This window comes from Perca flavescens, chromosome 7 (genome assembly GCF_004354835.1).
Source record: "Perca flavescens isolate YP-PL-M2 chromosome 7, PFLA_1.0, whole genome shotgun sequence".
Taxonomy (NCBI): Eukaryota; Metazoa; Chordata; class Actinopteri; order Perciformes; family Percidae; genus Perca; species Perca flavescens.
In genome coordinates, this window is record NC_041337.1 from 13,833,247 (window position 1) to 13,846,495 (window position 13,249).

Sequence of the window (13,249 nt, forward strand, 5' to 3'; positions counted from 1 at the left end):
TCTTCTCTTTATTCCTCCACATTCATCATTCGCTTGCATAATTATACACATCAGTAGCGTACCATGGGAATGTTGGGGTTGCATTCTAGGAAAGACATTCATGCACTCATTCATTTCCTATTGTGATCACCATGTAATATAGTGTGGGAAATAATTTGAAAAGAAACGTCCTTGATATACTTCACCTCGTAAATAACATGAACATTCGGGAAGAGATCAATTTCAAGGGTGTGTCTAATATGATCATAAATATTATGATGAAAGATGATAACATACTTCCATAGTGAAATGTTCTGCTGCTCTCCTGCAGAAAAATGCATCACCAATTCAAAGTACTCAGCAGTGTGAGTGGTCCTTCACTGTGGAGTTTGGAGGATAACTACTGGATTCAGCCCATCTTTTGGTTGTGTACTGAATGGAGGGTGTGATTTCATTGTAAATACTGCATTGCACTTGTTATGCAACTATGCAAATATTATGCAAGGTTATTGTTACAGACACACCTTGAGCCCCTATGGGAATATTAAAGTGATAGGATAAATAATTAATTAGTTACACACGGTTATTACGAAGTCATTTGGCAGCATTGAACAGAACCAATTAAGTCCATAGGAAAAATATGGGAATCATATTTAGTGATTGTTGGTGATAACAATCCCCTTAAAAGTCAGTATCTACTTGCTATATGCTATAATATCACAAACAGTAGTTTATAATTATCATAGTGGTTAAGAAAATAGTGACTGGCAAAATTATTTCATTGAGAGACCTAGTGATACAAAACTTTGTGATATTTCAGCTATGACTTTAAGTCATAAGAAATAAACTCCTCCCTCTTGAGTTGCTCTACTGTCAACTTAAAAAAAAAAAAAAACTCCCCATGCATCGGAATGGTAAAACGAGAATGTGCATGGAGGACCCTGGTACGATGTGGAGTAGTTGAAGTTGATGAAGAGATTATTGGCTATAAAACATTTGCATTTAAACTTAACGTGAATTAAAGGGTAATCAGGTCTCCATTAGACCTGGGGCAGGTCAGATTCACTGACTGATGGAAATAGAGAAGAGGAAAAGGGGGACATCTCTTCACTCAAGCAGAAGCGCCATGCACTGGCGGAGCAACATTCAGTGCTTCTTTTTTTTCGGATGAAATGTAGTTTATCGTCGTTTTGGTGGACCATGTAGTAAGTGTTTGTGCTTGCATGTAGTATGATATTGAGTCCGATATGTCTAATGTGACGCCGAGTAAAAGCGTGGAATGGCTGCAACTCGAGTTAGAGTCCGGAGGCACTTCTCTGCTCCTGCTGGACTGCCGTTCACATGAGCTTTATGAATCATCCCACATAGAGACCGCCATAAACCTGGCCATACCGGGGCTGATGCTCCGGAGGTTTAAAAAAGGCAACATACCTATCCGGACTATCATCCCCAACCATGAGGATAAAGAGAAGTTCATAAGACGGTGTAAGACGGACACGGTCGTCCTGTACGATGAGTGCACCATGGACTGCCAGGACAGTGGAGCTCCAGCCTCGGTTTTGGGTCTACTTCTTCAAAAACTATGGGAAGACGGGTGTAAAGCGTTTTACCTGGAAGGTAAAGAGCTTTGCTGTCGAATTAACACAACAAAACAATGACATTATACATCAATGTAAAATATAGCTAGGCATCGTTTACGTTAACGTGTGTCTGCGATGGAGTTTATAACGTTCGAAAACGTTAACTGACGTCGCTTCACGCTAAATTGTTCTTATGGTTTTGCGCAATATTAGCATAACCTAGCATCGCTATGAACTGTATTAAAGGCTAACAAGCCAGGTCGAAGTTTTTTTTATACGGGAAGAGGTTTTAAACTTTCGAATACCGAGTTTTGAACGAGAGTAACGTTCGTCTCGATGTTCTTTCGTTACTAACGTTAACGTTACTTCAGCGCCAATGTTCATCCAGTGTTGTAGATTTGCGGTATGTAAGCTGTTCAAAAGTTTGTGTGCTGTGTGTCACTGAGATTCTCAATTAAAATTCCAAGATGGCTGCGCCATGTTTTGCTCTAGCAGGAACAGGCATGCATTTCATGAATGGTTCTTTTCAATACTCAACAGCCTTTTTGCCATTGAAAATATGGTTATAAAAAAATTTATATAAGGTGTCATATTTATTTAAAAAATGATTCAGGGTCCACTGGTGTGACTTCTTGTGTTTTGGCTCTTGCCCAGGTGGATTTGTAAAGTTCCACACAGTGTACCCAGAGCACTGTGAGACCCTCATAGACAGCTCCTGTCCCAGTTCCTCTCCTCCGCTGTCTGTCCTGGGTTTTGGAAATCTCCGGATCAGCTCAGATTGTTCCGATGGGGAATCTGATCGAGAGCCGAGCAGTGCCACAGAGTCTGAGGAGAGCCCCATCCCCAGCAATCAGCCTGCCTTCCCCGTCCAGATCCTACCCTACCTTTACCTGGGCTGCGCCAAAGACTCCACCAACCTAGACGTGCTGGGCCAGTACAACATCAAGTACATCCTGAACGTCACACCCAATCTCCCCAACATGTTTGAGCATGACGGCCACTTCAGGTACAAACAGATCCCCATTTCGGACCACTGGAGTCAGAACCTGTCCCAGTTCTTCCCAGAAGCCATAACATTTATAGGTGAGTAGGTCAATAGCTTGCGTTGTGTCACATTTTTCAGTAAAAGTATTATTTTTAGTGTGTAGGCTGTTGTTTGTTTTGTCACAAGGAGTGTCATGTACTGTATATTAAGCCCATGTGGGCTGGGCACCTTTTGGTATATGATACCTTAGTATTAAGTCATTATTTGCAAATTATGTTTAATTACAATGTAGTAATCAATACTTCTGGATCATTTAATAATTGTTTTGTAAACTGGTTTGTGAATGGGTTTGTGGGAGGTGTGACTTGTGTGTTATTTTCACAAGCAAACTGGTTTACACCGCGTCACATGATAAACCTTCCCTCCCTAACCACTTGTATAGGGTGTTATAACACATACATAAATACAAAGCAACAACACATTGATCTTGAAACTAAATATATAATTTCTTGCTTTTGGTGGCACCACAACGGTATATTTTACTTTTACTTTTGATTTGTTGTCTCTTGCCACAAGTGCACCTAAAACCACAGCTTTGTGACTTGTTTGTTTGGTGGTTGCAAGGCTGTGTATCATGAACTAGTTTCCAAAGGGTTCAGAGGTAGAATGAGGAAGGAAATGTTGTTTCCACTCTCGTTGGGGTTGTGTTTGAATGTAGGTTCACAAGTAAAGCGATTGTTTGCTAATGTGTTTAAGTAACGGTATACTAGGTACGCTGTTTTTTAGATCAAATTGTTTCTCAAAACAAAAATGTAGTTGCTTAGTCACACCATAAGCTTATGTTACCAGTATTGTGCCATCAACAGGGTTACTTCTGTCAACTAAGAGCCAGGATCACATTGATGACATTAAACATTGTATTACAGGAAAATATGAACCAATGAAAATAATATTTAGAGCAACAACTTTCTGCTGACCATAGATTTCCCTTCCTCTCACAGATGAGGCTCGGTCTAAGCAGTGTGGCATTCTGGTCCACTGCCTTGCTGGCATCAGTCGCTCAGTCACAGTCACCGTGGCCTACCTGATGCAGAGACTCAACCTCTCGCTCAACGACGCTTATGACTTTGTCAAGAGGAAGAAGTCCAACATTTCCCCAAACTTCAACTTCATGGGTCAGCTTCTGGACTTTGAGAGGACGCTGGGGCGGCACAGTCCCTGTGATAACCGTTCCACCAGCGAGGAGCAGCTCTTCTTCACCACACCAACCAATCACAACGTCTTCCAGCTGGACACACTGGAGTCTACATGAGGATCGATTGGATAGCCTGTGTGCCATTTCCTGGTGTCTCTGAGGGTTTTCTGAGCCTGTCAGTTACAGTATTTCTGCACCAAAAGGAACTACATTGATCTGTTAAAGGAACAGAGCTCGTATTATAGAGAACATGATCCATTAGATCCTGCCTGCCTTAATTTCTAACACAAGGATGACTTTTGCTATCCACCATACATGGCATTAATCAATGGTCATGTACGGCCATAATAGCAGGACATTTCATAACTTTTCTGTTAAATCTAGAATTGTTGTTTGACTGTTATTTGTTATTCACCAGCTGTAAAGCGGATGTTAATGTATTTCTTTGTATACGTTGTGATTATTGCCTTGGTGGTCTAAACAAAAAGTTTTTGGCCAATCAGAATGTTTTCTGGGGGCCAATCCAAGATGTTTTTGATGGTACTCTTACTGAGGGCAAAAAGCTACTACAGTGATCCGGCCTTGAATTATTGTCCAGTTTTTCTTCTGATGACTGTCTGCAGCTCACTTGCTTACCACAGAAAGCATATTTTCGTGTGCTATCACTCAGAATACCTTCACTAATGTCTGGTAAGCACCATTATGTTAAACAGTTATTCTTTAAATACAAGATTGAGTGTCCACTTTCTGTTAAAATATCAAAGTGAAAACATATTATTCTCCAGAAACACTCCTGTACATTTTATTGCTTATAACTGCATTATTTGCATGTGATTATGTTCTACCAAGGACCTTGTTTTATAACCTTTAGGTTCCTTCCTGTTGTTGTTGAGGCCTTGACTGTAACTTAACATGGAATTGAACTATTTGTCAGTTACCAGGTCGAGGTATACTGTATAGGACTGGCTTTTGCCACATTGGAAAGGAACAAATGTGTAAGTAATCAGTGTATAAAGGAATGGATGTTCACCTTATTTTTTACTCCAACAGTCTTCAGTCTGCAGCTACTTCTTCGGTGGCACAGTGATGTGTAATTAGCTGTTCTCTATTGCCAGTCTCGTCTCAGAACAAATGAGTGAGTTTGATGTATGGGAGGGAAGGAAAGGAAATGAATTTGACAAATGTGTTCTTACCTCACAGAGAGACATTTTCAGGGATTTTTATACAAGTCATCTGTATCTCGTCATGGCCTCTTAAAGTGCATCCAAGGGCTGTTTCGTTTGGTATGTTTGTAAAGATGTACATAAAATGTGGTCGTTATGGAAGACGTTTTCTTAAAATCATGAAGGATGTGAAAGTGACCCTATTTTGACCCTTATGTATAGTATATGTAAAGCTAAATGTCCAAGACATTCTGTACAAGTTTATACAACAAATATATTGTATATTTTTACTTGAATACCTTTTGTTTGTCTTTATTAAGAGTTTTTTTTTTAATGAAAGTCGATAGCACACGTTCATAAAACAGAACAAAAGTGGTTATGTGGTTGAGTCAGGACCTTAGAGTGCTCAGAGAAGTCAGAACTCTGGTCTGTCCAGCCCCAAGGCTCCAGATGTGGTCAGATGTTTTCTGTCCACTCTGATGCCTGGCTTCCTTTCTCCCCCACGCTTTCTGACACAAAGGGCTAGACCTGTCAATAACAGTGCAGACACACCTACTACCGTTTACTCAAACCGCTTAAAGGAAGAGGAAGATGACACAGCATGTGCTCAACCACAGATACTTCCGACAGCTCTCCTCTGCAACTTGGGGAATGATCAAATTTAATAACAGCGTTGTGCAATCTGCATTTAAAGCTTATTAGCCTCAGTTAAACACGTTTTGTTCTTTATTATGATTTAAACATTCATTAGCAAAAGTGCAATATCTTGTAAAGCCATAAATGCATGCGGTTGTTTAAAATCTTCACATGCTGCCATTTAGAGAGTGATATTCACATCGTCTGTCTGCCGCAGTTATACCATTTTTATGATACAATTTAGGAAGTAATTTAAAATATTAACACCAACGTTAGTTAAAAGCACTGTAGAGTAATTCAAAACAATATTTAGATGTCAGAATTTGTAGGTACATACCGGTATGTTATTGCCAGTGGCAGAATCAGGTGTGCTTACTTTGCCATACCACCCAATGATTAGACTACACAAAGTCTGAACATTTCTATAGTTGGTGGAAGAAATATGTGTTGTCCTCCTGAGCGTTATGTCAGATTTATGATTTGTTCCAGCTCCATGAATTTTCGATTCTTTCTGGTATTGTTTCTACCTTGTCTGGGAGATTTATGTTCTTCACTAGATGACAGAAAGATGATGCAGTGAATTCCCTTCCCTGAAGAAATTATTTTATGAACTGCAGCCAAGCCTTTTAAGTCATGAAAAAAATAGGTGGAGGGAAATGTTCTGTAGTTGATCTGTGCAGCAGTTCATGGTCCAATAAATGTCACTCTATGGGATTTAATGACTTAAATACTGCACTAAAACACTTTTAGTTCCAGCAGGGCTGAGATGATGACTGAGAATGTTGTAGCAGGCTGAAACTAAAATCTTCAACTTTCACAGAAGCAATAAAGCACATGAAGAGACTTGCCTAGCAACACGTCGCAGTTGTGATAATAAAAGCTGTTGATTGATGGGTTTTCCAGCGTGACTGAGCCCGGCCAGCCACATACCTGCAGGGCAAACCTATGATTAAGTATGAAAAGACACCCACGACAAGGCAGAGACGGTGGGTAGCAGCAGTGCATGAAAGATAGGAGCACACTGACTGGGGATGATGGGAGTGAGAACCATTAATCAGAGAGCTCTTTTCTGTAACACATCTACAGTATATAGACAGTACTGTACAAGAGTAATGAGAAAGGATTTACCTTTGGATACCAGTTTTTATTGCTGTTGCATAGAGTCTTTAAACCTTTATCCCAGATATAAAGTACAGTAGCTGTTCAAGTTAGGATTCCCTAACAGCTGCTTTTTGGCACCAAGTGAGTGTCTTACCTGGGAGTTAAGCATAGCCTTTTTGCCAACTTCAAAAGCAACATGTGCTGTCTTAAACACTCCTGTTTTCCCCTATTACTAAGTTACTCAAAAGAAAATCCGTCCTCATGCCTGCTCATGTTAAGTATACTGTAAATAAAGAGAGAAAATATTGTGAACTAAGTAAAAACCTTTGAGAAAGAAAAATCAATGTGTGTGTGTGTGTGTGTGTGAGTTTCACACTTTTTTTTTGTTGCTGTCACAATATGTTTTGTGTGAAAGATAAGTTGAGTATTTTTGTCCTGTTATGATCACCCATGAAGGGAAGCAGAGGCTAATGCAGTGCTTACTCAGCAGTAGTTGCTGGGGAAGCAGATGTGCATTAGACTGACAGGATTTTAGCTCGGGGTGGTGACGGGAGAAGGGTCTGTTTGCAAGCATGGGGTATGTGTGTGTGTGTGTGTGTGTGTGTGTGTGTGTGTGTGTGTGTGTGTGTGTGTGTGTGTGTGTGTGTGTGTGTGTGTATTTTAGAGGCTGAGCAGAAGCCAGTCAGAGCTGGTTCACACCTGCTATGGTTATGAGAACATACTTATCATACTGCATGACTGACAAAAAATTCACAGCTGCTTCTTCCTCTGATGCACAATAAATGGAATAGTTCATATATTCAGCTCACCCTTGCTTAATATAGAGACTCATTTTAATTTTTACAAAAGGATAAGGACCAATTCACCTTGTAGTCTCAGTAGAATGAATTAGTGTTTTGTATTTCCACATAAGAATAGTTATAATAGTTACGTTAGTTATGAAAAGGGCCACTATTATCACTATTAGTTACAGATAGTATACAGCCACTCTCATCTGAATAGCTGCCATCTTTACCACATGGATTTTTCTGCCAGTGGTTTGTTTACATCAAATGTTCAGGACCAAGGAGAATAATCCTAATCTCAGTATTTTGCCGAATGCTGTCTCTGACATCATGTCACTGAAGAGGAGATGACATCGTGGATGCTGTGCTGTCCTCTGAGCCATGCTGTCTTTATTTCTGAGAGAGGACACGTCATATGTCCAGCGTTTAGACAGGGCCGTATGATAGGAATCCAAGGTTGTTACCAGCAATGACGATAAACAGGAACATTTTGAATTCTTCAAAGTCAGTATCAGTTAATGGCTACATTGAAAACACAGACATTCCATTCAGCCATGGTTCTATTGAGCTATGTATAACTGCATTGGAATGGCATGTATTATACCGGTGATTTCATCTCCAGTTGTTGGGGATTGCCATTTGATTCTTAGGAGCTTTGAATCACATCGAAGCCATTTGCGTACTTCCTACTGTCCCATATGTGTAATGGAATAGGCCTAGATTTGAAGGAAGAAGGGCTCTCATGACATAGAAAGGAAGGACGCATTTAGGACAAGGCTCAACTGTGTGGTTTGTCGCCATACTGTAAACTTTAACAACATTATCACAACTGATTATGACAAAATACTTCAAATTGTACGCTTTAGTGACTGTATTTGCAATGCTGTCACCAGTGATGAGTCAGAAGTACTTTTATGACATCCGTCATGTCGGGCTTCCTGGCCATCTAACAGGAAGTACCTTATCTCTCCATGAACCCACTACAGATATGCTATCTTTTCAAAACAGCCCTCACAAACCTAACTTGTGAGACATAAATCTTTTCTGAGAGACATGTATAAGAAAGAAAAGTGTCAGTTTTGGCAAGGAGGATACTGGGTCATGTGTAAAGCACAGCCACATGGAATACTAGTGGCAGAGTGAGGCAGCCATCTGTTAATACAAGAAGACTCTCATTTTGTGGCCAATTTCACCATCCGGTGATGTACAGTACTCCCGCGCTCACAAAGCACAAGAACAAGGTGATATTTGTTTGCAGTTTAATCTGTGGCAAAGTGAATGCAAGGGAACATTCCTGTCTTTCTAGACCCAACACAAAGTAAAGGTCATCTGTCCATCATGTGTTCTTGCTTAGGAACTACAGAGGAGGCCATGCTGGGAACTGTCTTGCTATCTGGTGTGCCATTCACACAAGGCCATATGTTGCTTACAGTAGAGAATTGCTGAGTGAGCCAAAGAGCATGTCTGTGCTTTTACAACATTAGTGACCCAAATAATGATGTCATAGTGCAGAGGACAGGGATTTCCAAGTCAGACAACAAACAAATTAACTCAATAGGACCACTGGAGGAAAGACACTTTTCTCATTTCTCCAGTTCCACTCAGCTCTTAGGAGCTTTATAGCATCTTTTAGCTCATTGTTTTGTTTTTTCTGCCCTCAACTTATCGTTTTGGTTCACTCTCACAGCTTTCATAGCATCACTTTCGACTTCATCAGGCAACTGTTTTCCACAAAAACCCTAAACCCTAAGTACACTACCTGCCCAGCACCAAACAGTAGACAGACACAGTTGGCGACTAGCTGGTCAAACATAGTGGAGCATTTATCAGCTGAAGAGACAGAAAAATGAGCTAAACACTACTCCTAATGAATGCTTATAATGCTCCATATTCTAAATAGGCAAATGTTTCCTACGTTCGCCACATCAACTTAAAAAGTAATACTGGTATGTCAACTGGTAAAATTCTCAAAAGTAGTTCCACCAGCTAAAACATACAAATGCTACTTACATGTTAATGAATTAACAATAATCATCCAATAATGATAATATAACAGTTTTGCTCATGGAGCACATTTACTACTTAAGGTTACATTTTGAATGTGAAAACCTTTACTTGTAGTGAAGTATTTAATCACTGTAGTATTAAGTATATGATCTAAATACTTCTTCCACCATTTTACACACGTACAATTTTCATTTTTTAAAGTGGTAAAAATAGATAAACCCTCCAGTGGTACATTAAAACAAAACAATGGCTGTTATTCATTTAAATCGATGAATAGTTATTGTGGAATTTGAGAATTCTGTGTCATGTAGTCTTGCTGTTCTATGGGCCATTATGGCCGGGGCAGTCCAGAAACAGTACTTTAGTGTTCTCAACAACAGAAGTGGGATGGAGCATCATGATACAATATTCTGTCTGTTCAAGTTTGATTTGCAGTCCTTCCACTCTCTCTTTGTCTAAAGCCTTCCACTTCCTCATTGTGTATTTATGGCAGCAAAAACAACCTACCATTTGCTCTCCAAAAACAGGCAATCATCTAAGTTTCTGTATTTATTCCAAATAAGATTATTTGTAATAATTCCAAGGTTTCGTTTTAATTTTTAGAGAGGTGAAAGTTGCTCATAGATGGCAGCATAAAATCATCCTTTTACCCTTAAGAGCCAGAATGTTAATAGCACAAAACATCAAACATAAGAAGTCGTTATCACATGGCCTAAATTATAACTAACAATGAATCTACAGAGTTTTAGAGCATATATTCTGTGTTTCATGCCATTGTGAATGGGCTAGAGATTACGCTGTAATATTCAGCGTTGGACAACTTCCAAAACCATATGATGTAGAGAAGCAAGAAAAACAGGAATCTCTAAACCCAAAAGCCTTCTGGCTTTAAACAAGGTCTGCATGCGTGGGCCGCAAAAAGATGGTATGAGTAGTTAACGCCTTCCAAACTCTGAACCGTGTCCGGGGTATTCCTTGCTCTTATGGGGATTTTATATGTTTATATTTCTCTGTTGGCGTAGCTTAGTAACATAGTTTTAGAACAATTTTATGGTGGATCATGTCTCTTGTGTGATGGGTGAGTTATAAATCAATAAAACAGTGCAGTGTGTGTGTGTGTGTGTGTGTGTGTGTGTGTGTGTGTGTGTGTGTGTGTGTGTGTGTGTGTGTGTGTGTGTGTGTGTGTGTGTGTGTGTGTGTGTGTGTGTGTTTTCCTGACTACCTTTGGGGACATATTTCAGACTAAAGACCAGTTTATTGGGAAAGGCTTGTCCAATTGGGGGCAAAAGCCGTGTCCCCAATTGGGAAAAAGCTGATTTTTAGGTGAGTCTAAAGTTAGGGTAAGGGTAAGGTTTGGGTTAGGGTTAGGCAAGTAGTGGTTATGGTTTGAGTTAGGGTAAGTTTCCAGGATATGTGAATTAATGTAAATCTATGTAATTTCCCCAATAGAGTGTTGGTGTGTGTGTTATGTTTGCACTATGCAGCTCCATATCCTTCTGACTCACTCTTAGACAATGAATAACTCGTTTTACCCAAAACACACACACACACACACACACACACACACACATATACAGACACACCCACACTCACACACACATACACACGCGCGCGCACACACACACACACACACACACACACACACACACACACACACACACACACACATACAGACACACACACACACACACACTGGTAGAATAATACTGAATTAAGTCAGTTACATAATATTGATAGCTTACTATTACCTATACAAGTCCTCTCTATCTCAGTCACTTTCAGAGGTCAGTGTTACAGTGGAGTGAGTGTTACACACAATAAGGAAACAGGTGGGAAATGTATCCCTGAAATCCACATAACCAACGGTGGTTCATAACCGCAGTGTGTGTTAATAACAGCAGGCATGAGTCATCAAGCCTGTCTTACGTAACTGCATCACTTCTCCACCCAACTCGCTGCTTGTGCGCCACACCCCAGATTCATTCACACATTGCTCTGCTGCTGACCAGCCTTCCATTGATGGCAGGGAGAGCACTACTCATCCTGTTCCACGCTGCAGGCGGCAGCTTAAAGCTTATACAAATCCTGGGTAGCAGAGCAGTCTAATCAGTGTGATAAAAAATGAACGGTAACACTTTCCTTGAAGGTATCTACATGACACTGAGAGTGACATGACACTGTCATGACACAGTCATGACACATGAACCCTAACCCTTACTCTAACCCTAACCATGACTTGTCATGACAAAAACTAAATGAAAAAAAGAAGCGTTATGTCATAAACGTTTATGACTTAACTCTCTTATGTAGATACCTTCAAGTAAAGTGTAACCAAACGAACACTGACATGACATTTTTTCACCTGATGTTATCACTTGGTCTTACTGTAGTATTTTGATCAGTGCAGCTGGACTGGAGATAACTGTAGATAGTGCAGTTGATGTAGTGTGATTTATTTGTAAGACTGCTGAGATTGGTCCGGCAGAGCAGCTGTGCTTCACTGCAGATCGGGGTTTAAAATCCCATCAGTAACACAGACCGTGAGGACTAGATGGAGCTAACAGGACCCTTAGGGAAACAGGGAAAGATGGAGGGAGGTGGGAAGGACATTAAGTCAGGCCACTGACATCACCTGCTCACACAGAACACAGTCGAGCCCATTTCACATAATAAAACTGCAGAAAGGTCTCACAATTTAAAAACGATGGGTGCGTTTTAAAAATGATATATATTCATTTTGGAAATGGATGAGTCATCACATATTCAGTCTAGAAATCAGAATGTGATACTATAATGAACCAATGTTGTATTTATGGTAATTTTTAAAGATAAGTTTCGCACATAAACAATTTATACCCTAAATCATCAACCCCTTTTCATCCTGGATCTATTTACTGTATGTGTTTTTTATAAATTGGCAAGTAAGTATTATATGTCTTTGGAAGGAGTGTAGCTGTGCCTTGAAATCTCCTCATCGTCTGGTTCCTGTAACTGAGCCAAACAAGCAGACAAGATTGTGTTTTCCTGCTGACATCAAGTGGCCACAGTTGCTAACTGCACGACTCCTCTGCCACTAAAACTGCAGCCTTTTCACCTGGGAATGATCTCCTACACAACTAACAGAAACATTTAGGATGTTACAAAGATGTTTTTGTACTGTTTTGTTCAGGAATTCCTCTGAATGTGGCGCTTAAATTAAAAAAATCATATATTTCTTCTAGAATTAAATGTCTGAAAATGAATCTTTCTACTCTAATCATCCAGATATTTCAATATACTAACGCGCGTCAGAATTAAAGTGGTTTTAACAATAGAACTGTTATCCCTTTGTAGTTAAATAGCATTCTTAATATGGACAAAGGCATCTGATTGTCAACTGGTGTCGGTCAGTCCAGATCCCCTAACATGGGCACTAACATGATTAGACATAAATAGCTCCTGTCTCAATAGACTGTGTAACTAGATACTTACACAACAACCATGAGAATAGTTCACATACCGTAGACAAGAGCCACTATAGAATACAAATTACACAGATAAATCAAAATGTAGGGTTGACAGCACAATTTCACACAAAAAGTTTTTTTTGTTTTGATATTACATCAGTGATATTTCAGGCCTCCAAAGACCAGTGAGGCAAACCAAGAATGAAATTGTAAACTAAGTGTTGTTGTCTGCTTCTCAATAACAATTGCTGAAAGGCACCGACCTCAGGACAGAACATAACGTGTCTGCATCAAGCCAAACACTTTGCAAGGATCTCAACTCTGATCTTAAAGTGAGTTGTTAAAATGAAAAATTAACAAAAATGACTGCTC

General features: G+C 39.8%; 1 protein-coding gene across 1 annotated transcript; it reads left to right on the forward strand.

Annotated features, from left to right (window-relative positions):
• The first annotated feature begins 885 nt into the window (after window positions 1–885).
• Window positions 886–4,898, forward strand: LOC114558834 (dual specificity protein phosphatase 7). The gene is made up of 3 exons (XM_028583096.1): window positions 886–1,596; window positions 2,214–2,642; window positions 3,546–4,898. Exons 1-3 carry the CDS (start codon window positions 1,227–1,229, stop codon window positions 3,854–3,856), a joined length of 1,110 nt encoding a protein of 369 aa, XP_028438897.1. The 5' UTR covers window positions 886–1,226; the 3' UTR covers window positions 3,857–4,898.
• The last annotated feature ends 8,351 nt before the right edge of the window (window positions 4,899–13,249 follow it).